Genomic DNA, 24,950 nt, shown 5'->3' on the forward strand with positions numbered 1-24,950 from the left:
AATGCAAAAGAATAATGCACTTAAAGTTGCTTTACAAATTATCTGAAATACTGATGCAAAATTTTGCTTTACAAGTGTTAATCCAGGGGGGATTCCTATATCTAGCTTAATCTGGTCTTTCACTGAGCCAATAACTATGTTTTATATCTATTTTATTAATATGATGACATTTTTCTTGTTCAGAAAATAAGGATCTATCTAGATTTACAGATTCCCTCAATAAGTAAACTCCAAAACTACTGTGCTTGCTTTAATATCTTGGTCTTCTTTCTTAATGATATGCTAATGTATCTATTAATACCTAACGGTATTCTGTTAATACAAAGGGAACTCTTTGGTATTTTTAATAAGTGCACAAGTCACGAATTCTGTCACATCATTCATAATTAAACTCATTGTTTTAATATATAATGGGAAAGGTATAATATAGATTGAGTTAGATCTGCTAATACTCTGCATGATTTCTATGAATTTGTTTATAGCATACATAAAATAACATACAAGTTCTGTTTTACTAGGAACAAGGGTTATTTCGACAAATGCTAAAAGATACTTATACAAAAAATATATAACTGGAGAGCATTCTGTCATTATAGAATTATGATTAGGAATGTAATGTAAAGGAGGAAAGGGCAGGAATGTTGAGCCATTTACAGTCTTAACTATGGCCTTGTGCAATCAGTAGATAGACTCTTGCTGAGAACTGGAAAGGCCTTCTTGAAAACTTTGCAGGTCTGCAAGTGACTACTTAGATTCAAGCCCCGCTTGCATGAGACTGCTTACAGACCTGAAACAATAAGGGAAAAGACTATTTAATTTCAGTGGTACAGGAATTGCAAAGCTGTCTCTGGGACCAAGGGTGGTAGAAGACATACTACAGGTAACTGATTTCCTTTCCACTGTGCAAGGAGCAGATCAATTTATGGGAAGTCCACTCCATACTAGTCTTGAAGGTACGGAACACACAACTGTCTCCATTGTACCTAATGTCTTGAAAACATATGAAGTCATTTATAAGCTATTTTTAATCAACCACTGACTTTAGATTTGGACTGCCAAGAGACCTCCCATTAATCTACATTAACACTGAAATAAAAGTGAAACTTATCTGTCCAAGGCCTTTTTGACTCCGATCATTTTCTATATATTTTCTCTTTTCATACATACCTGTACACAGTTACAGATCATCCTTCCCCTGCCACCTTTGATTTGACGAGCAAGTGCCTGCTTCTGCTCAGTGCATTTAATCTTTCCTGGGATGCAGCCCCGTGCTCCCATTGATTGAAGTATTATAGCAAAGTAAGCTGTGATCATATAAGCTCTTATTTGCTGTACATAAAGAATAAAACTAAAATTGGTAAATTGAAAGGAGTGGGGGAGGCTTTTATTTACATTGTAAGATGATAATTAACATTGTAGGATGTAAATTAATATCAGTTACTGGGTGCCTATATACGTGAAGGGAGACTGCTCCAACACTCTGTAATCACAACATGTCAGAACAGACTCGATTAACCGTGCAGTAATTACCATGCCCCAGCAGATTCCAGGGTCACATGTATCAGGATCCCCACACTGAAAAATGGCAGTGGGGTCACTTTAACTAAAGCTCATTTGACATGCTTTAGTTAAGGCGCCCCACCACCATTTTTCAGCATGGGGACTCTGATACATGAGATGCTGATACGTGTAACATTCCCTCCCTCCCTCCCCCCCCACTCCCCAGCCCATCACTGTTTCTGTTTTATAGACTGAAACCTGTTTTAACTGAAACTTGCCCAAAATTATCTAACATTTTTCAGCATTATTTAATTTGAAGAAAAATAGGTTTTCCTTTTTCTTTTATCCAAACAAGTATTTTTAGCCCTTCTGGTTCAGCATTGGAAAGTGGAGTTGACTGTAAACAAAAATGAAACTGACATAGATGATTTTCACTGCCTTAGGTAGAGAGAAATGCAGCAAGTAAACAAGCAGTATAAATCAACAAGAAAAAATGTTCATTTTTAATAATAGAAGATGGTGTCAAGAAAGGTAGATAAAAGGTAGTTGTCTGGAAATAACAATTTTAAATCAGTGCTATTAGAGTACACTGGACAATATAATTCTTTATCTCAAATGCTAGCTGGAAATGTTGTGGTTCTAATCTCTTCCCATTGATTTCAAGAAAACTTCATATGGTGTGACCCTCTCAAGATCAGATCTTTAATTTTTAAATTGTTCAACTTGTGGGTCCTAGTTTTCCTTATTTCTTATTGAAATAAGTATCTGGATTTTAAGTTTTGTCCAGTAGATGGCAAAAATGAGTAGAAATAAATTCTTGTAAATCCTTTGATTCTGTTTTTGATCTAGAAACCGTTGTGTTCTGTATTTTCACAAAGAAGTTAAGGTTATTAGGGTCATGGTTTGGAGGTGAATTGTCAGGTATGCTAAAGCTGTGTTAGATTGCCAAATAGGGCTGTTTTGTAGTAGGCTTGCTTATACTAATTGAGTTTCTCTAGCAAATCAGGCTCCTTGGAAAAAGGCCAAAGGCTTTTCATAATTGTATTGACAAGAAAATGAATATGATAAATGGTGTTCATTCAGTGGAGACAAGATTTATAGTTTTCCTCTGGGCAAGGGATGAAGAGCAAATATTTATAATAATAGTAAAATTTGTTTAAAAGTTGTATTATCTGATCTCTCAAAAGGCTTTATTAAAATATTTCCAAATATTTTTAAGTAGTTTCGGTGGAAAAGTGCAGGATCTTCCCAGAGTGTTCCATTAATGAAAGATGAATAAGGAAATAATACAAAAAATCCTGGATATGAAAGTCATTTATTCTTCCTGAAATATTGATATGTCAAGCTGTCAATGATGATTCTAGTATTACTACAGCTACAATATTATAGCTTTGGAAAGTTTATTTGCCTTTTATGTTCAGGAAATGTGGTCTGTGTAATTTGTAGGGCAGGTCTGAACAAGCAGGTATAACTTCATATAAAACTGCCATTTTAAGTGAAATCAGAATCCATTTTTATTAATTAGTGTTATTCCACTGATAAAATAATGTTGTGTTTTGATATTTATTTCAAGGATACTTTTTTAAAATGTAAATGTGTTGTCTGTGTTTCTGCAAACTGATACCAGCCTAAAGTTTAATGCCCATGATCTTGCAGTCAGTTACATCTATGAAGATCCAGGACCATAACCAGTTACCTCTTAACTCTCTGTTGTTGTCTTAAAATTGGATGGGAAGACCCCTGGTAAATTTTCACCTATCCCTGCCAATTGGCAAAAATTTTGAAGCCTGAAAACAGGCATGTTGCAGTAAGGAAATATCTAGACAGACTTCAGTTGCTTTGGTAGGCTGAGGGTGGGCTTTATTTAGCTAACTAATGAAGCACGATCCTGCAGAGGAAAAGAGGTGTTATGTGGTTTTATTTTCAAAAAGGTAATCTATTGTTGAAGTTTCCTGTCTGGTTATTTCACAAAATCCCAATCCACTCTATTAGTTTTATGTTTAAAAATGTACTTCATCAGGCTTTAGCAGGTATGGAAAACGTTTTCTTAAAATTACAGTTCTAAACGCATTTGAAGATTCTTCTGCATCTTTTAAAAATATTCCATTTACAGGAGCATGTGACACTTAGGCATTAGTCAAGCATGCTTGTCCAAGGGTAGTTTGTTTTCAAGGTATTATATTTTAGTGCAGGGATAGCCAACCCCCGGCATGCATGCCAGAGTGTGGCCCACATAAGCATTTTGCTTCACACACGTGCCTCAGGGCAGATGGAAGGGGAGCTGCAAGGGGCCTGATCCTTATTGCAGCAGTGCAGCCCCAGCCCCTTCCCCACCATCTGACTCAAGGCATGTATGCACCCACTGCTGGCTGCAACCCAATGCAGCTACTTGAAACTTCTCCACTTCCTGCTGTGAGAAGCCTAGGCTCTGTGGCAGGTGGCAAGGGCCTGCCCAGAGCCTGGGCCAGCTGTGGTTGGCAGCCAGGAGGCTGCAAATGGCTGTACCAGGGTCCACAGAGCCCCAGCCCAGCTTATTGCTGGCAGCGGGTGCATGCACATCTTGGGGTTGACAGCAGGGAAGGTGCCAGGGCTTCACCGCCACAACAAGAATCGGGCCCCTTGCAGCTTCCCCATTGTTTATGCCTGGCACACCAACATCTTAGAAGTTGAGGTTGCGGATTTTTTGGCACTCTGCCCAAAAACGTTGCCAAACCCTGTTGTAGTATGTTTTTCAAATGATTAATAAATGTATTACCAAATTTGCATGTGTGTTTCAGGGTTGACAGCAGGGAAGATGCCAGGGCTGCGCTGCCATAACAAGGATTGGACCCCTTGTGGCTCCCCTGCTATCTGCCCCTGGTATGCCAATATATTACAAGTTAAGGTTGCAGGTGGTTTTGGCACTGTGCCCAAAAACATTGCCAACCCTGGCCATAGATGGTTAATATTACAAAGGGCATTTATCGAGCTAGAGCCCTAAAACTAAAATATATTTCTACAGCATAAAATATAGTTCTAAAAACTTCATTAGTAATCTTAATTTGCAGTTTAAATTCCATGTCTGAAGATAGACTAGTCAATTTCACTTCACAAATTAGCTGAATTTTGCATTTTTCAGTGTTGAGGATTTAAAAAAAACCACAATGTAAAAGCTGTTTTCTTTGTAACTTTTAAAAATAAAATATGGAAGCATTTTGGTTGGCTCCAGTTTATGTGGAATTTGGTTTCTGTCACCCATACCTGCCATTGACTGTAGACACATGGTTAAGCTTTTGAAATATGACATCCCTGTGTATTTAAAGGATCTCCAGTTGTTTTTTATCTCAAACATGTTGTTTAAAATAGTTTTAAAAGGCTCCAAAGATTATGCAGGTATTTACCTAAACCTGTGCATTTGCTAACGAATATATCTCATGTTCATAACATGTTTCAGTTCTGCTGCTGAGCAGTGTAACTTCCAGGTATAGCCAAAGGCAAATTGTGGTCAGCACCATTTCAGAAACCATGGGTGAAACCTGCACCCAACAGCTGTGTTCAATGAAACACCTGGTTGTGTTCTCACCGAAAGATGGCTAGACAGTGCCCTCCAGCAGGCTGGATTGGCAGTGGCTGGCATGTCCTCAGGCCAGATCCAGTCGGTGTTCCCGATCTGCTGCCCAGGTGGGCATGGCAGGCACCATCACCATCTGGCACCACCATCTGGCCAGAGTGGGGCAGGAGGCAGCGGGCAGGCACAGCCCCACTAGGGAAAGGAGCTTGACCTGGCTCCATAAAGAGGGTAGTGGGTATGGCCCAGCCCTGCAAGGGGAGGGGGTGTGATCCAGCCCTGATCCAGAAGTGGGCAGAGTGTGATCTGGCCATGTAGGAAAATCAGCTGTAACTTTGCTCTGACTGGTCATGCAGGAATTAGAGTTTGGGGATTCGGCGGGGGGAGCTTGGTCATATTACTGACCACCACTCCCCTACTGCCAAATTTCCGGACCTGTGGGGAGCCCCACAGACCAGATGCAATGGCTCAATGGACCACATATGGCCCATGGGCCATAGGTTGAGCGTTCCTGGCTGGACACATGGTACTGTCTTGTTGCCTCATTTCCATTTGACAAATTAAAAGTCTGTTAAAAAGTATTGAACTCATTTCTCATATTATTTGTATCTGCAAATGAATATATGCATTAGTCAGTCATGAATGAAAGAAAGCTGTCTTATTTCTCTGTTCCATGCCTTGAGGAAATTTAAAACAGCTTCTGTAAGACTTCTTCTAGGGCTAGCCCACTAACATAGTCTCAGTGAAATATGGGTTGAGCTGGTGTTGATAAACTAGTATGTCTAGTCTTCCCATGAAGGGTTAAAATGCTACCAAAAATGTTTGTGTTGAGACAGAGTTAGCAGATAGTCCTTTAGACTTCTTTGATCCTCATTATTTTGACAGTGTTTCAGAATGTGACTTAGAGGTTGAACTAGTTTAGCTGGGTGATGGTCATCTAGGGAGTATGAATTAGAATGACCTCTTCATGAGGATAACACCCAGCTTCCCATTCCTGTATGTTCCATGGCAGCTGGTGTATTTTGAGTGTCTTGCCCTGTGTCAGGACAATATAGCTCTTTTGGAATCACGTTTCAGTATTAGTGGATTAATGAAAGTGATAGAAGACACAGCAAGGATTTTCTGTGTTTCCTTTGACGGAGTTTTAGCATGCACATCTGGGAGACTGGGCTGAATCTTAGTTATTGCATGCAGAAATATTGATAGTACATGCACATGCTAGGACTGATTTAAAATAAAAAGGCCTCTTAGGAGAGAAGAGGCAGATCCTGGAAGTATGTTTCAAATGTCAGTCTCTTCTGTAATATGCAGTGTTGCCTCCAGAGCCGTAGGCAGTTGGCAGCAAAAGCTGAGCAAGTCTCCAGAGGCCTCGGACAAATAGACAGAATTAGCCAAAATACCTCCCTTCTTAGAGACAGCAATATCATTCATCGCTAGTGCTGTCTATGATGGCATTAGTCTCCACCAGAAGGCCTGTATTGTGTCAAGACTTGGCTCTCCATGGTTTGATTAATTTTTCTCCCATTAAAATTTAAATTTCCTTTTTTTGGGGTACATATTGTCATTTTTAAAAAGATACCCCCTCCCCAAATCCCTGGAAGATATAAAAGCCTCTCAGGGCAGCTCTGCAGAAGCTAATAGGACATCTTCCTGGCATACGTTTAACAGAGAACTTGGTAGAAGTTTCTGAGTCTACTGACCTGTATTGAAACTAAGAAAGAAATTTTTAGGCAAAACATTTCCCTTCAACTCTGTGGAGGAGAAGATAATTCAGTTTTCATGGGCCTTTCATACCCCAGTTTTTCTGCTAAGACTGCCGTTAAGAATTACAATTAATACCAATTATGTCAGAGGTTTGTGCAGGGAGGGGTTGGTTGGGGGCAGGGAGAGAGGATGAGATGGTAATCACCTTGTCCACTGGGAATTAGAATAAGCCCAGAATTTAATGTTCTACCAAATAGCAGTCCCACATCACTTGGTAATAACTTGGTCAAATTTGCATTAGTACCTTAATATGTTACCAGGCCCTTGCATCACATATTCCCATATTACTTAAGTGTGAGTAGAAGCAAAAACAGATCTATGAAACTACAATGACAAAAAATTAAAATAATGGAAATCAAAAATAAAATTTAAAGTGCAAGATAGTCTGAGATACAATAAGTAAAATAATGCTGCTTAGCACTTCAAAGCAGTGCTAAGCTGTGAAATCCATCCATTTCAAAACCTCAGCAAGCAAAGTAAGTAGCATTGACTCTGTTTTACAGTTGGAGAAACTGAGGCACAGACATTTAAATAGCCACAAAGTGAGCTAGATACTGAGCCAGGGGTATCCCATTTCCATGCCATTACCCCCTTACTCCACTTGTGTGTTTTCAGGTATAAAGCATAAAAGTTTTCTCCATTCCTACACTAACTATAGGCAGTCTCTCTCGAACACCCACAATCCCAGCTGTTACCTGAGAATGAGATTTTCAAGAGTGATTTAGGAGCACAAATATTGTTATGTTTCTTAGGATTTTGAAAAAAAAAAAAATTGCTCAGAGTGCTTAATCTGGCACCTCTTCTTCCAACCCTACATTAAGCCTCTTGATAATTCCTTCCTTTGCAAACACCCAGCTACAATATCCAGTTACATTAAATCAGTGGTTCTCAACCTGTCTGTAGGGCTGTGTGAAACAGCACCATTTTGTTTCAACTTCTGTTTCGCCATTTCAAAGGGACAGTGTTTCATTTCGTCAAAAACTGTTTCGCTCTTCCAACGTGTTTTGACGTTTAGCCCATAAGCTATAATGGGGAATCATGAAAATGCCTATAACTTTGTCATTTCTTGCCTGATTCAGATGAAAAGTGCAGGGGTAGCAGTCCCTTCTGAGGGCATGAAATTTGACAAGTTTCAAGGAGATAGCTGGGAAACTGCACCTCAAACTCCTGACAAGCAAAATTCATATCACTTGCCGGCAGCAGGAGCCTGCTGTCATCCTACGTGTGGATCTGGAGGCCTGCACCTCCTAGGAGGGCTGTGGGTCTGTGCCAGACTCCTCCCAGGGGGCATGGGTCCCCGGATCTGCATGCAGAATGAGAGCAGGCTGCCCCTCCCGGCTGGGACTGGCACTGGGCACAGCCAATGCCGAGCATTGGGAAGCCTGGTGCTGCTGCTGGCCCCAGCTGGCAGTGACAGCATGCTGTCATCCTGCACACGGATCCAGGGGCCCGCACCACCCGGGAGGGATGCAGGACTGTGCCAGACTCCTCCCAGGGGGTGCAGGCCCCCGGATCTGCATGTAGGATGACAGCATGCTGCCACTGCGGGCTGGGGCCAGCACCAGCTCCCGAGTCTGCCTGGCGCAGCTCACACCGAGCACCAGGAAGAACCCAGTGCTGGCGCTGGCCCCAACCAACAGAGGCAGCCTGCTGTCATCCCACATGCAGATCTGGGGCCCCGTGCCCCCCAGGAGGGCTCCGAGTCTGTGCCAGACTCCTCCTGCGAGTCATGGGCCCCCGGATCTGCACGCAGGATGGCAGCAGGCTCCTGCTGCCAGCTGGGACCAGTGCTGGGCACATCCTGTGCTGAGTGCCAGGAAGCCTGGTGCTACCACTGGCCCAGCAGTGGCAGCATACTGGCATCCCATGCGCAGATCTGCAGCAAGCCCAGCTTTGAAACATTTCAAAACTTTCAAAATGTTTTGAGTGCCCTTGTTTCATTTTGAGGCTGTTTTGAAGCCTTTTGTTCATTTTGACGTTGCTGTTTTGAGTTTGAAACGTGTCAAAACAGCTTTGAAACAAAACACCCAGTGAAATTTCACACAGCCCTACCTGCCTAGATTCAAGGCACCCATCATTAGATTTGAGGCACCCTTCAATAACTTCTGTGAATTGAGCAGTGGGTGTTGCTTTATTACACTGATTATCTCCTTGCATAGGGGCAGGGTAGTGAGGGTTAGGTAATGACCAGGCAGGGACTGAGCCTAAGCCTGTGTTTATCTGCTTATCTTCTCACACCTCTTGGCACCATTCAGAGGATCTCTGCATACCCCTGGATGTCCCATCTCCCTGGCTATGAATCACTGGGTGAAATAAAGTGTATTATTAAATGTCAAAGAAAAAAATAAAAAATAAATTAACATTATGAAGAACAAAATATTACCAATTTAGATACTAATTTGCAGCCTAGCTAGTCCAGCGTAATTGTGTACTTATGATTTGATTCACTGATAAGATGAAAAGCCTCTGTATTTTTTACTAGTAGCACTGAGCTGCTTCAGATTTTACTTCACCTAATTATAAATCTTTGTTAAACCCAGTTCTTATATATGTATTTTGGGAAACTCTCATATTAGACCCTCATTAATATGTTAATAATGTGGTCAAATATCTGAATACAATTACCTTTGACAACTTTTTTCCCCATTTAGCTTACAGTATAATGAACATACAATGTTCTGTATTTTTTCTTTCTACATCTTAATTTAAAAGGCCTTTAACCTCCTTGGTGAACCTGGACATACTCCTTTTGTGGGTATTTTTTGAAAACTACTTTTGTTGTTTCTTCTTCCCCACTCCCAAATAGCCTTTCTGACTTCTCAGTTTGAGTAATTTGGAAACTTTTTTTACATGCAATATTCCCCAACCATTTATATAGCTAATATGATTCACAGCAGTGGCAATTCGGATCCAAAACTTGCCAACTTAGATGTAAGTTGGTTCAATTTTTACTGAAATTGTATTTGATGACGTAAAAAAATCACATTTTATACCTGTATTGATGCATTAGCCTCACAGTATAGAACTTTCATTTTCCTGTAATTTTCTTCAGTATGTAGTTACAAATATGATGTATATTACCTGTCTACCTCTTAATGTTTCCGGTTTCCATGGAATGTATCATTTTAGGCACTGACTAACTTAAATTTATGACCTCTTATCCTCACTATGTGCATGGTACCATGACTATATAAGACCCACCAATTGAACAAAGTGTAGTAGAATTAGGGTAAAGTTGATCTGTAAAATATCTTTTTTTTTTACAATTAACCTTTAACTCACACTGTAAAAGATACCCATCATATCTTACTGTTCTACAAAGAGCTATTGAATTATGGTATCGTGAACCAACATGTACAACTCCTATATTGAAGCTAATGGCAGAGTTAATGCAAAACAGGTAAGGCATATTTAGGAACTGCCAAGAAAATGTCAAAATAGTTCACAAAACTTTGTTCTACATTTTTGTGTTATACTTATGACCACATTAGTGGAATTTCCTAACTTTGCCACCATTATTTAGGAATGTGCTGTGGAGCAAGAAGTTGGAATATCACTCACCTTTCAGTACCTTTACTTTGGTTGACCAGAAGGGTAGACATTAAAAATTAATCCATTAAAGATTTGGGATTCATTACAGAAATATTTAAGATACTGCAGTTACTTGCTATTAGGTGAAAATATATGTTGTTTTAGATTCCATAATATGATAATCTAGATAAATGTCAAATTTTTAGTGGAGATCAATACTGATATTCTGTAGTTTCTTTCCTGCAACTACTAAATAATTGCAGGTGTTGGGTGGGAGCTATAAAGCATTCCTTTCTCTTGAAGTTTAGCACCAAAGTTAATTTTTGTGTTTCTTTGCTGAATGCTTCCCCGATCCATCCTGGAGAAGAAGGGCATCTAGCACAGTTATATTCATAATTAAGGGTGCACCAATAGAGATTTTTGGGGCTGATACTGATGGCCAATTTTTATGGAGCCATATTGGCTGATACCGATCCAATTCCTATATGCAGCCTGGATAGCAGCCTTGGGCTGAAAAGTCTGTTGTGGGGGAAGGGGGAGGGGGATGGAATGGTTGTGGGGGGCACAGATTGAGGCCCCTCCATGGTGAGGGAGGGAGTGGGGCTGGGGCAGGGGCAAGCACTTTTCTGCCATGCTGGGTTGGAGCAGGGGACAGAGCCACAGCTTGTCCAGGGGACACAGGTGGGGGCAGATCCCACCACTGCATGCAGCCCAGTAGGGCATGGGGGGGGCGTGTGCCCCTGGATCTGTACACAGGGTAAGAACAGGCTGCAGTTGCTGGCTGGAGCCAGGACTGCGCTGGGTTCTTCCCCACGGTGGGGCTGGGGCAGCCTGTGCTTGGGGCAGGCAGCGGCACTGGGGGAGCCTACAGCAAATTTTGGGGTGACTGCTGCCCCCCCTCCCAGTGCCACTGCCTCCCACCCTGAGCACAGCCCAGCACAGTCCCCGTATGGGAAAGAGCCCAGTGCAGCCCACAGCAGTACACCCTTGCCCCATGCAGATCTGGGGGCAGACGCCCCTTCCTGTGCCCTCCCAGGGTGCATGCAGTAGCAGGAGATGCCCCCTGCCACACCCCCCAAACAAGCTGTGTCTCCATCCTGTGTCCCACCCCATCCTGGCTAGTCAGCACCAGCCCCACTCCCTCCCTCACCATGGGGACCTTGATCTGCACCACCCATGCCCCTTCCCTCCCCCCTCGTCCCTTCCCCCACGACAGACCCAGCTGCTCTCCACACTGTCCAGCTGTGCTCCTGCAGCATGCATGCTGCAGCTGCACACGTGCACACAACATTTATTGGCCATGTTATTGGCCACATCAGACAAAAAAAGCCAATTGCTGATACTCTCAATTTTCCTCATATTGGTGCCTGTCTGATACGGGACCGATGTATCGGTGCACTTCTATTCATAATCAGTCTCTATGTCATTGGCTCCCAAACCATGTTTTGCAGGAAATGCATTGCCCAGAAGACCCTCCAATGTTGTTATTGGCCCCAGAAAATTAAAAAGTTAAAATGGAAAGCAAAATACAAATGCTGTCTGCAGTATATTACTGGTTTGGTATGGTTGCCCAGAGGACAACAAAGACTAAGGATAACTGCTCAGTATAATTCTTCCCTCTTTGTGCAATCCTTTTGGCACTCACTGGCTCAGTGAAGAGGTCTTGGAATGATTCTTTGATAAGATGCAAGTACCTTAGATTGCTTGTGTTGCTTTCAGACTTCTACTGTTTGTGATGACAGTGAACAATGCATTTAATGATATTATACTTGCATCTCAAATACTAAAAGTAATGCTCTATGGGAGAGGACAATCTTGCAGGGCAAAGACACTGCCTAATACAGTTTCAGTGCTGGTGATTTCCAAGACTGGAGGAGTTGGAACATTCAGCAGAGAAATACGCGCTTTATTCAGTTCTTATTTTTCTCCTCACAAGTTAAACTTAAAAGGAAGAAAAAGGTGAAAAATATTTAAAGCTGAAAACAATATCTGGCTTAAATAAGTGATGAGTCAGTGATACTCCAAGGTTTAAATCTGGCTCCAAGCCAAAAGCTAGTGTGTATCACTTGTGCATCAGCCCTGAATGTCAACACAGACCTTCAGGCTCAATTTTCAGTGTCTTTCCTTTTGTAGATTTGCTTGCTGTGGCCTTACCTATTGCCTGTGTAGGTTAATTTCCTCTTTTTATCATGGTAATAGTGTAATAAAGTGCTTTAAATGTTCAACCTCTTACTCCTGACGCAACACAAAGATAGTGTACTGTGTTGCCTGTATAGTGGTGCTGCCGCTTACTTCAGAGACAAAGTGTTTGGAAAGGGACTTAAAAAGATACTAATAATAGTAAGCAAAAGCAAAGAGGAACAAGTACAGTAGATCTCAAGCAAGGGACAGCTCTTCAAGCTACTTTCCATATTAATGCTGCTCTTCTTCCTATTGGTATTCAAACAATCTGTATTATTCCCTTTAGAGAACATCATCTGGGAAGGGTCTATTTTTTTCTTGAGTTGTGTACTGCATTACCTTTTACAGGATGGAATGCATTATACAATACACTTTGACATGGTTAAAATATGTTACAGAGTATCAAATGGTGCATTATGCTGCTATGATACTGAAGAGATGTTATGTTTTTGGTTTTTGTCTCTGACAGACTTTATCATTATTTGCTTCTAGAATAAACAAATGTTTGATTCAGTGTATGTTTTATTCATCTATTTTAAGGTATAAAGAGACAGGTTTTCCCTGAAGTTCACAGTAGCAGACCTTGTAAAGGGGGATCCAGGGAGAAAAAATTTGGGTTGCAAAAAAAAAAACAAACCATTGCACTACTCCCTCCACGTTAGATTTCTCTCAGCCACTCTGCAAAGTGCCAAAAATGTGTGTAGCACAACTATTTCAGCCAGGAAATCCTCTGGTCCTTTGTGTTCAGTGATAGGGCTCCCAAGCCAACCCCAAAAGAGATAAAAGGTAAACAAGCAACTGTTAAGCCAGTGTCATATTTTCAAAAGAAACTTTTAGGAATTTACTGTTTTTTCACTTAGATTTGAGCTTCCAAGTGTGAGGTCACTTTTAAAAATGGGAATTACAGTCCTAAGTCACTTAGACTCTTTTGAAAATTTTGTTCTAAAGCTGCTTTTCCCCAGGATTCAAGGTAAGGCCATTGGTCAAAGCTGCTGCAACCCTAGTGACTGAATTCCCATTGAATACACAGTGCTTTTTTCTAGCCTACGTAGGTATGTCTACACCAGCAGAGATGAGACTGACATGTGCTGTAATCGCTGTCACATCTGAATGTACCCATACAAGCTTGTGTTTATGTTCGTTACAGGCTGCACTCAGATTTTGCATTTACAGAGCATTTTACAGAGCTGAATTCCTGATTAATTGGATTGTAGGAATCTAGTAGCTAAAGTAGAAGTATAGCCTAATTACTTGCATTATAAAGAAATTGTAGCCTTTCTCTGAACTTCAGATAAGTTAAAGGTGCTCACTAGTCATTTGAAAGTGACTGCTGTTGCTTCTACTTGTACTTATTAGCAGCAGTAGTAGTACTGTTCCTCCTTATTACTGTAGGGAGTCCCTTATCATTTGAGTCTCTCTCGCTGGATAAAATCATTCTCTCCTTTGGGATATGCTTGCCTTTTAAATGTTGATTTTGTATGTTGATAATTCTAGTGTACATGTCATGGTCCCACAAGCCACTGGTCACTAGTAGGAATAAAAGTTTGTTAATCATAAATGAGTTGTATCAACAAAGAAGGGGGTGGTTGTCTTAGTTTCACTGCAGTTTTTCTAGTGAGGTGACTAAATATTTTTACTGTTATTTTTTAGATCACAGCGTTTAAATTTTGATGTGTCATCTCCAAATGGAATTCTTCTTTTCAGAGAAGCTAGTAAAATGATTTGTACTTATGGTAGGTATCTATTAGTGGTTTGGGTTTTTTCAGGGGTGTGGAGGGGTCAGTATACTTTATCTGTTTTGTGGTATGAGTTCTGTTAACTTCACTTTCCTCAACCTTGATGGATTTGTGAAACAAGTAAAAGGAGTGTATTATGACCAATATCATCCCATTATACATTACACTAAGTTACATTCATAGATCATGGGAGTGCCGTGTCATTTATTTTGTAGTATGTCTTCTAGCAACTTTATGCATTCTTTATCAAACATACAAACACAGTGGATCCACAGCTATCAGTTGATGGGTCAGGGTTGACTTAATGTATCCAAATTATATTCCAGCAATTGACAGTATAATTGAGCTTTACTCTGGGGCTCAATTTAAAGCTTTTATAAAATGTTACCCCATCTTACTATTCCTGTACACAAACACAATTGTAACACATCTGTGACTCCCAGCTAAGTATATTGGACTTCAAATCTTGTATTGGTTCTCATTTTTCTTTCTAAGAATTTGAAAGGAATTTTACCAAGTTTCTATAAAGCTACTTCACTTTAAGTGCATGTGAACAGGAAAGACTATAAAAGTCCTATTACTTTTTAAGAGAAAAAATCTGATCTTTTAAATTTGTTTTTACTGCACTTGAAGATACATTCTGCTGCTGGAACGTGTTCCATGGCTTTCTGTTAAAAGATGTTTAGATGTAATTACACATTTGATTTGTAGAGTATAGAGGCAGTCAGGATATGCAGGCTGCAGAAAACACATATATAGGACAGGAAAAATGATTCCAAGTAAATCTTATTTCTAATAAACTAATTTCCCTATTTTATTTCCAACAACACCAGCCAGTGTGCTGCCACATTTTTAATACCTTCTGAGGCGATTTTATGCAAGTGATTTAGCAAAGTAAAAAAGTCAGCATAGAAAAAGATAAATTAGTAAACCTTTAAGTATCTATTACTAAATACTATTAACAATGCATTTAATTTAAAAATAATTGCTTCCATTAGATCATTAAGGAGATACATTGTTATGTTGCTACTTAAAATACATTTGCTTCCTTCATCCCTGGTTTCCCTGCAAAACTGCTCTTCTCGATGTTTACCTTAAAAAATCACCTCTTCATTGATCATCCTTTAGTTTCAGCTGTTGACATCTGTCTCCCAAACTTATCATCATCAGCTGTTCCAGCTTACCTCTTCCTGTTTCTTTCATAATTGATGCCATCTTCCTCTCTACCTTCTACTTTGTTGGGGGGGAAAAAACATCACTTGATAGCTACTATCCATCACACCTTTTATGTGTGGCTGATGAAACCTGAGCAAATTCTCCATCCCCCAAGATATTAGGTCTTCCCAGGAGGGATCTGACATCATTTTGGTTATGCTAAAGGTGAACTGAAAGGAAAGTACCAGCATAGTACCAGACTTAAGATTTAAAACAAATCAGTAGAGTCACAGCATCAAAAGTAACCCACTTCAGGACAGCTACCTCCCCTCTCTGCTTGAAAGTGTCATTCATGGAAGATAAGATAATGTCCATATACTTGAGAGAATCTGCCACTGAAAGGAGAGAAAAATAATTTTGCAGGCTTTCCTCTGTCCTTTTCTACATTTCCTGTATCCTCATTCCAGGGTGTTGTTACAGCAATGGGAAAAGAGAGAATCTACTCAGTCATTCCTACGTACTGACCAAAAATGTAGTAACTCTGGCAAAGGTTTTTGCTTCATTGGAGAGCTGAGACTCCATGATCCTTCCTTGAAAATTATTTTAAAACAATCAAAGAAGTGAAGAGTTCTGCTGGGTTGCAATCAAAATATTGGGCAACTTGCAGAATCAAATGTTAATTTATGATTGAAAATTTTCCTCTGTTTTTTCCTTAAGTCAAAATGACGCACTTTAGAATGACCAGCAAAAGAACTGTGATTGCAAATTGTCATTTTGATCCCACAACAACCCATACACATGAAGGAAGATAATTCAGTCATCAAGAAATGTAATATATAGTATTTACATGAAAAGAATATGACCTGATTATAAAATGACCCCCTAATAATTTGATTCTATATATGGAAAATGTATACTTTGTTTATAATTTCCCAGGTAAAAAATCGAATTACTGGAGGTTTGCCTGAATTTGTCCACCTCCCAATGCTACAGCAGGGAAAATAGATCTGGAGGGTCAAGTAGCTCTTTGCTTCCTGCTTCTCTCCAACTTTTTCCCCTGACAGCCTCTTCCCCCTGTCCTTACTGTCAGACCCTATTCTCCCTGGGCATGTGCAATGTTGTGGTTCACCATGACTTGAAAAAAGAGTTGGCAGTGAGAGGGACTGCTCTTAATGGGCACTACCATATATCTTATTCAAATGGGCTATACTCACCTATTCTTTTGTTAGGTTCCCATCAGCGTGTTTACCCAGTGTGGGCTGTGTTTTATAGTCATGCTCAGTGTTGGCTGCATTTAATCAACTTCTTATTTGGTTTCCATTGCTGAGCACATGCTGCTTTTGGCAGCAGTTTAATTATATACAGTGTATTTAGTGAACTTTCCTTGTATGCGATTATCAAACAAGGGGCTTTTTTCCCATGCCAGTTGAAGGGAGAAACCTCATCTTGTATTTGAGTAATTAAGGTAATAGCTGTTTTATATTTCCTCTAAAATAAAAGTTGAAATTTACCTCCTGATCAAAAAGATCAAATAGGACACAATTCACAGCCCTCACTATGCAGTTCCTGCATTTCACTTTTAGCCATATATATAAGTCTAATACTTATTAATGTATTCTTGGGTTCCCTGTTGCATAAGAACCATATTCCATAGTACCTTGGGAGTATCTGTTTCTTGCTTTGTGGTTTTCTTACATTTTTAGTAACATCTTTCCTCCTCTGTTATAAGAGACAGATATAAAAATAATACTTTCAATATTCTGGTTTTATTTATCTATATTCTGTCATGATATACTTTGATGTAAGTTTTTAATTTTGCTTCAGCTTTCAGCTGTTCTAGCAGTTACTGCTCAGGGTCAGTGACGAGGTTAGCCACAGCAGCACAAAACAATTTCCTGTTCTCACAGCCCAGGTAACATTTGGATGAGGATTAAATTTTACCACATTTTCCAGTAGCCAGACACAATTATTTCTAATGAGCTTTAAATTGCTTCTAGAACATGGATTTCAAAACTTAGTGTTGTAATCCATTCAGCTCTAGCAACTTAATAAAATAACAATTCTTTTTAAATTTTTTTGGTTAAATTGTTCCTTGCTGTGTAATCTATTGCCCAGTTTAAAATATAATGTGTGTTATACCCAGTAACTATTTGTTTTCTTTTTCTGTAGCTGCCTCACTATTGGCATCTACAATGCTACCTTTTGGTAGAAAATAGTACTGAAATTTACTGTTGTTCATTACTGACTTAAATCCCAGTTTTGTTTCCCCTGAAAACTTTAAGCATCCAAAAATTTATCTGGGCTTTTTGTATTAGTGAAATTGTTTTGAGAGCCTTTCCTCATGTTTCATTGCTGCTTCACCTTGTGAGAGGTAACTTCTGTTATACCTCCAACTTCTCCTTTGTAGTGCATATTTCTACTTCAAGTAATGTCCACATATACCCTGAACTTCCTGCTCCTTCCTACTGATCAACTGTCTGGCTATGGACTGAGCATTCCTTTAGAGTTCCTGGTGGCCTTCAAGTCTCAGAAACTATCCATATACCTAACTTGTTACAGCCACTTCTCAGAAAATACCTGCACCCTAGTGGGAAGAATGTTTAGAATTCATTTTCTTGGTTTTGCTTAAGGGATGGCCTACAGCTCAACATCACCCTCAGCTCTTCCTCCCCCAAACAGAATGATACCACAAGGCAGCACCATCTTGAGCTTTGTCATAGACACTAGCCGCCTCTGTTCTTCCCCCTTACCTGGGTTGAACTGTTTCAGTCACTTGTGGTGTAGTGGCACCTTTTTGTTCCTTCAAGATTGCCTTATATGATCTACATAGTCTCCAGGGTTCAGACCATGCGCTTCCCATAATGGCCTGATTCCACTTCAAATGGGTATACAAGGTACCTATTTTATCTAGTAGAGGCCTACATCTCTGACAGTTCTGTCTGTCAGTCATAGATTTCACAGACATTAGGGCTGGAAGGGACCTCGTAAGATCATCAGATCCAGCCAAGGGGCAGGAAGTCAGCTAGGGTCAAAGGATCCCAACAAGATAAATATCCAAATGTTTCTTGAAAGTGTCCAGAGTAGGTGCTTGCACCACCTCTGGGGGGAGTCTTTTCCAGGCCTTAGGGGCTCCAACAGTAAAGAAGTTTTTCCTTATGTTCAGCCTAAAACAGACTTGCAGGAGTCTGTGACCATTGAACCTTGTCATCCCCTGGGGTGTTCTGGTAAACAGGTGTTCCCCCAGATCCTGATGCATGCCCCTTATGTACCTATAGGCTGCAACCAAGTCACCCTTGAGCCTGCGCTTCTCGAGGCTGAAGAGTCCCATACCTCACAGCTTCTCTTCATAAGGCCGGTTCTCTTGCCCTCAGATCATGTGTGTGGCTCTCCTCTGGACTCTCTCAAGCTTTTCCATGTCCTTGCTAAATTGTGGAGCCCAGAGTGGATGCAGTACTCCAGCTGCAGCCTCACTAAGGCCAAGTACAGTGGGAGGATGACATCCTCAGTTTTGCTTGAGATGGATCAGTAGATGCAAGCCAGAATTTTGTTCACTTTGCCAGCTGCAGTATAGCATTGGTGGTTAATGTTTATCTTGTGGTTAATCATGACCCCCAAGTCTCTTTTAGTCATGGTGCTAGCGAGTGTAGCGTTGTCAAGCCTATAAGTGCAATGTGGGTTTTTATTCCTGAGGTGGAGCACTTTGCATTTGTCCATATTGAATGCCATCAGGTGTTCATTCGTTCACCTTGTAAGCCTATCGGTTGACCTGGATCACCAGCCTATCCTCAAGTGTGGACACACTTCTGCAAAGTTTGGTGTCATCAGTGAACTTAACCAATCCTCTTTTGACACCGCTGCCCAGATTTTTTATGCATCCATTTTTGACACCAGTGTCCAAATAGTTTATGAAATGGAATCATTCACATGGAGGATAAAAAGGACAGAGAAAGAGGGTAAGTGTCTCTTTCTGTTGTATAAATCCTTTGGCTCTGCATCAGGTCTGGGGTAGAAAGCCTTTATGTAAAATGTGTATTCATCCCAGCACCTGAGCCAGATCCAGATATATTACCTGTCAGAAGAAGACATAGAAGAAGTCTCCTTCTCTTTGTCATGACACTGGAAGAAAGGATTCCCCTCAATGGTGGGAGGGTTCCTGTAAGAGAGAGAAGATTCCTGAGAGCTCTCAGCCCATTCCCATGACAAACAGGTTTCATGAGAAACTTGGATCTTCAGTCCCAACACCCTCATCTACCCCAAAGACTTTTCAGCCCTGTAGGATTTCTGGGGAAGCTCAGAGGAGCCGAGGTCATAACATAGCTACACTGTCTTAGCACCAAAGCTCACAGATCCAAGCCTAAGAGACAGGGAGCATCCTAGCATGGAGCTACTCAAGGTCATAACTGCTTAATACCCAATTAACTAAAGGGCCTATATCATTGTCACATTTGCATACAGTGATAGAACCAGAGCAAATATGATTCCATCAGCCCAGCCTGTGGTGCCAGCCTGGTCTTACCAATATAGCCAACATCTGGTACTGGGTCCTTCCTCTTGACACTAAAATGCTCTCCAAGCACTGTACCACTGAGATTTCTAAATGGGCTTTCAAAGGCCTTCTCATTTGTTGAGGTCACAGCCCCACAGTAGGACACAAACCTGGTCTTTATAGAGCTGCTTCTTGAACCTGTAGCATCCTACTACCTTTGATTTTCTTTTGCATGACAATGGCATTTGTGTTGATTACTTCAGTCAGATGAGTTAGTGAGGTCCAAACCTTGATGGCAGATCAACCACACATGTCCTATCCAGACAAGTTAGCCATGCTCACCCCAAATTTCTGCAAAAAGTTGTTTCTGGGTTTCATATCAGCCAGCAAATTTGCCAGTTTTTTCTCCCAAATCTGCACAGCTGTCACACAGAGACCTCACTCTCTACACTAGATGTGAACAGAAGTCTAGCTTTTACTGTTTTACAAGGCAGGGTAGATTTGTACCTTATAGACTAACCAAAGTAGGTAGATATTTAGCACAGGATTTCATGAGCTGAAGCTCACTTTTACTGTTTTACGCAGGACCACCCCTTTTAGAAAGTCCCCCTGCCTGTTTGTGGCCACACCCAAGATAACCAAAGGGTTAGTATAGGGGTGGCCAGGCCATACTATCCAGCTCGTGTGGCCCCTAAAAATTTAGAAAATGTATATTTGTCTGCTCCTGGCTGCCTGTCAAAGATGACACTTGCCAGGGGCAGTAGGACCCAGGGGAAGCTGGCATGACTCACCAGCCTTCTCCTCCCCCCTCCCCCCAACCAGAAGTCTCTGCCTGCTGAAGTTTTTGGGCTGCTCCAACATCACATAGCCCCTAGCTGCATCACTGGACTGCAGGAGCATGGGGCCTGCACTGGTACTGCAGGAGCACTGGGCCAGGAGCAGGATGGCGGGGGGGGGGGGGTGTGGAAGGGAGAGATTCGGGGGTGGGGGAGAGACTGTGTTTGCGGGGGAAGGGAGGGAGAGCTGTGTGTGTGTGAGGGAGGGACTCTGTGCATGTGTGTGTGTGTGTGTATGAATGAGAAGGAGAGACTGACTGTATGTGTGTGTGTGTGTGTGTGTGTGTGTGTGTGTGTGTGTGTGTGCGAGCATGCACAGTGAGGGAGGGAGTGTGTGTTCATAGGGTGAGTCCCACACGCATACCCATACACATGCACCCACACCCCACTTTACACTGTCATACACACAGACCCCGCACCCACTCACATGCCAGCCACCCTCCCCCCACACACAGCTCCCCACAAACCTATACCCATGCCCCCTATCCCTCCACAATATGCAAGAATAAGACTTCATTTTAAGCTATTGTGCAATCACCTCTATGTACATACACAAACACGTGTAAATCAGGACAAAAATATTTTTTGAAATCAAATTAATGTTGTAGATGTTCAATTTTAGAAAATAATTTGGTATTTTTCTGGTTCTGAGATGGCAAAACCCCTTGCTGAAAAGAGTATTCCCGGGGGCAAGGGGAAGGACTTCTGGCGGCAATGGTCGGGGATTATGGGGTGGGATTTCCGGTCACAAGATGGTTGTTGCCCCTAAGATTCCTTTTACCAGAGACCCCCAAGGATTGACACGGCCCCTCGTCTGATTTGTTATCAAGTGTACTTTTAATAGTAACCCCTAGGCTTATTACAAGTATTCTTCCTTGCAGTGTGACCTGGCAAGCGCTTCCTTCAGGCGTTACAGCAGTGACTTCAGTGGTGCCGGCCTCAGATCCTCTTCTGGGTGTGCAGGATGTTAGTTTCTGGATTCCTCATTGTTCAAATAAGAAGTCCAGGGTTGTTACTGTCTCTCCAGGGCGGCAGCACAGAACACACATGTTCCTTTGTTTGTCCATCACTTTTATAACTTCTCTCATCCCAAATTGTCCAGTCCTCTGGCTCTGTGCCAAGCATATGGTGCACCGATTTCCTGCCACTGAGCAAGCCACATTCCTTATAGGGAAACTGCTGTCTTTTGCTCACCCAGTGCCCAGTCATAGCACTCACATCTCCCAGTGTCACAGAAGGCGCTCTGTTCAATTTTGTTGCTTAGTTCTGGGAAGGCCTGGACTATGGCTAAAAGCCTTAGCATAATTCAGTTTGCCCACTACTGTGGTGACAAAGGAGCAGGGCACCTGTGAAAGGGAGGGGCTACCAGTGCAGCCCTTGACAGCTTGCCAAAACTCACTAAGTGGCCCTCCGCCCGAAATAATTGCTCGCCCCGGGATTAGCAACTTCCTCCCACAGTCTATCCAACTGAATTTCCAGTTGCAGTTAGATTCTGCTACGAAGTGGCCAAAGTGAATCTCTTTCATGGTTTGAGTAAACTCAGCCAGGACTCAGGTTTTCTCCTTTGTAAAGCCCTTGTGTTGCTACAGAGGATGGAGCTTGGCCCAGATATTCTGTAAGCACTATACAGTTGTCAGCCTTTGCCTGAGAGATGTAGTTCCACTTCTGGGTGCCATGGACACTGCTTTGGACTCTCTTACATGTGAGAAAGTTTGCATAGCCAACTATTAAAAAGAAAAGGAAATTCCTTATGAGTAACTGGAATTCTGGAACACCTGTAACTAGAGATTTTGCCCATATGCAAATTCAAACCCTACCCTCTTTTCCCTCTTCCATTGAGTTTGCTTCATTGAAACTTGGCAGTTGAGAGAAGTGTACTCCCTTTATCCTCCTGGTGCCAGAGTAGCCTGAGGGGTGGACTGCTCAGTAAAACTACTACTACAGTGAAAAAAGCCTTAGGGTCTGAGGTCACCCACATGTTAGAAAACTTTATGGACAATGCTTTTTCAAAAACAGTAGCTACTAGTAAATAAATTCCTTTTCTAATGTGTGGCAAACTGAGAAGAAAGGCCCAAAAAGCAGCTTACTGAACTAGAAGCATTCTCAAAGCTCACCAACCTAGAGGGGGGTAGTACAGAGTAATGAGCCATGTTATACACATAAAGCCTTCTACTCATTTCCTGTGGGCTTCTGAGACATGGGACACTATCTTCTACCTTGGGTCTTCTACCTACCTATGGGACAATAGTGTCTTCTACCTACACTATCATCCCATTTTATTTATATGACTGACTGTGTATCCTTCTGTCCTACCCTTACACCTCTTCTGCATGTGTACTAGAGTGTTTTTCAGTAAGAAAATACTTAAATCCCCAACCTGAATAATTATGCTCATTTCATTTTCCATCTAGTGGTTTCCCCCAACATCTTTGGTGGTTCTCATCTTTCCTTGATGGCATCTTTATACTAAGGTCTGAGGCATAAATAGTTTATTACCTTTCCTCAATGACATCTTGGTAGTGACTAGGACGAGCAAAACAGGTTTCTTAGGAGTAATTATAATTCAGATGGGTCAACATAGCCTAAATTTCTGAGAGACAATTCCCCACTCCTTTCCCTCCCCCCATGTTAGGAAGAAATAGAAGTATATTATTCAAAGCTAGTTTTTTGTATGTTAGGAACAATGAAATATTAATGGCTGGTTTCTAGTGACTTAAATGTTATGGTTATGAAAATCTAATAGTATGAATTCCAAAAAATGTGTGGAAACTTGAAAGATTTGCTGATTTTGTTGAGATTTTATTAGCAGTATCTTTTGCAGGGAGAGAGAAGGGGGTGCTAAACTGTAGGGATCAATGTTAAATGATTTGTCACTTACTGTGCAGCAGTGCTTGACTTTATTTACTATGGTATTTGGAATAAAAAAGACTATGCTAAAGCAGTTTATCTTTACTGACAACACAACTGTATGAAGATTCCCATTCGAAGGGAATGTTACAACCAGATCATCTTTTTAGTCCATTTTAATTTGATCCCATTCCATCTGGACCTTGGTCCATTTCACAAAAAATATCTTTGTATGTGACACTAATTCCAGTAGAGACTATCAGAATATAGAAAGAGTAGAGTCCAAACTCTCCTTTCACCATTAAATGTGGTCATTCCTGATCAGGGTTCAAGCACGTAAGTGGGAAGAGTAGCGTGAGGTAGCCTTCACTGCTGCTTCCTTCACTGTACCCTTCTATTGATTAAGAAACATTACAAATTAATTCATCTTGATCTATTAAATAGAAAGTAAAAATGATATAAAGGACCATGCTGGTGCAAAATATGCCCATAAGGATTCTTATTCCCAGTCACACTCTTTCAAAATCTTTCCTCAGCATTCTGGTTTCTCCATTGTCTAACTGTTAAATTTCGTATTAAATAGGTAATTGCTTTGTTGACACCTAAAGCTCTCTACCATCTGTTGCAGCATGTTTTGCTGAGCACTTTTTGGCTTAAAGATTCAGGCATGTCAGTCTTTTTATGGCATAGAATAGAATTCAAAACTATAATCATGGTTGCCCTGAAATCTAGAAATGTTGTCCCTTGACTGCTTCAAAAGACATATTCCTGTTTGAGTTATTAAAGTAAGGCTTTCAGAGGGAGTGTAATATTAGGAAAAAAGCAAGTAAATTAATTCAAAATGCTTATACATTTATCCTTCATGTTCCTTTTCATAATTTTTCTTGTCATACAAATCATGTATATTTGTCTTTTACGAAGGATGTGATCCTTTCCATTTCATGTCATTCCTGCTACTGGGTTTTTTGGTCAAGAATAATGCTGTAATTAATTGAGGGATGTAGCCAGTTGGAGAACATAGATCAGCTTAAAAGAGGAATGTTTTTATTTGAAGACAGCACTTGAATACATTTCAAAAGGATTAAAGTAAATTAATACCCAGGTACATGAGTTTTAAAAAGGCAATTTTTAAAAATTAATTAATTTAATTAATTATTTTTTACTTAGCGAAAGAAATTAGAAGGTAGACGTCTCTTGATCATGATGTCTTTGTGATTGTTGTAATACAGCTTGTGACGCATCAAATACTTTGAATATAAGCTGTCCTTGAAATTAAAATAAACCCAATTTTTCTGATCCTCAAGATAAAAAAAATAAAAATCATTTTAGGATAAATGCTTTGTTTTAAAAATTGTGCATTATATTTG

At 40.9% G+C, this 24,950-nt stretch overlaps 1 protein-coding gene across 3 annotated transcripts in view; it reads left to right on the forward strand.

Annotated features, from left to right (window-relative positions):
* RANBP17 (RAN binding protein 17) overlaps positions 1-24,950 on the forward strand; it is a 284,697-nt gene that overhangs the window by 200,734 nt on the left and 59,013 nt on the right. For all 3 annotated transcript variants that reach the window (XM_090064588.1, XM_090064589.1, XM_090064590.1), the window contains 2 exons: positions 10,104-10,211; positions 14,174-14,256. In XM_090064588.1, the coding sequence (XP_089920714.1) occupies positions 10,104-10,211; positions 14,174-14,256 (191 nt within the window). The remainder of the gene's footprint in view (positions 1-10,103; positions 10,212-14,173; positions 14,257-24,950) is intronic.

This window comes from Crocodylus siamensis, chromosome 10 (genome assembly GCF_052110815.1).
Source record: "Crocodylus siamensis isolate JL-2025a chromosome 10, ASM5211081v1, whole genome shotgun sequence".
In the NCBI taxonomy this organism is placed as follows: Eukaryota; Metazoa; Chordata; order Crocodylia; family Crocodylidae; genus Crocodylus; species Crocodylus siamensis.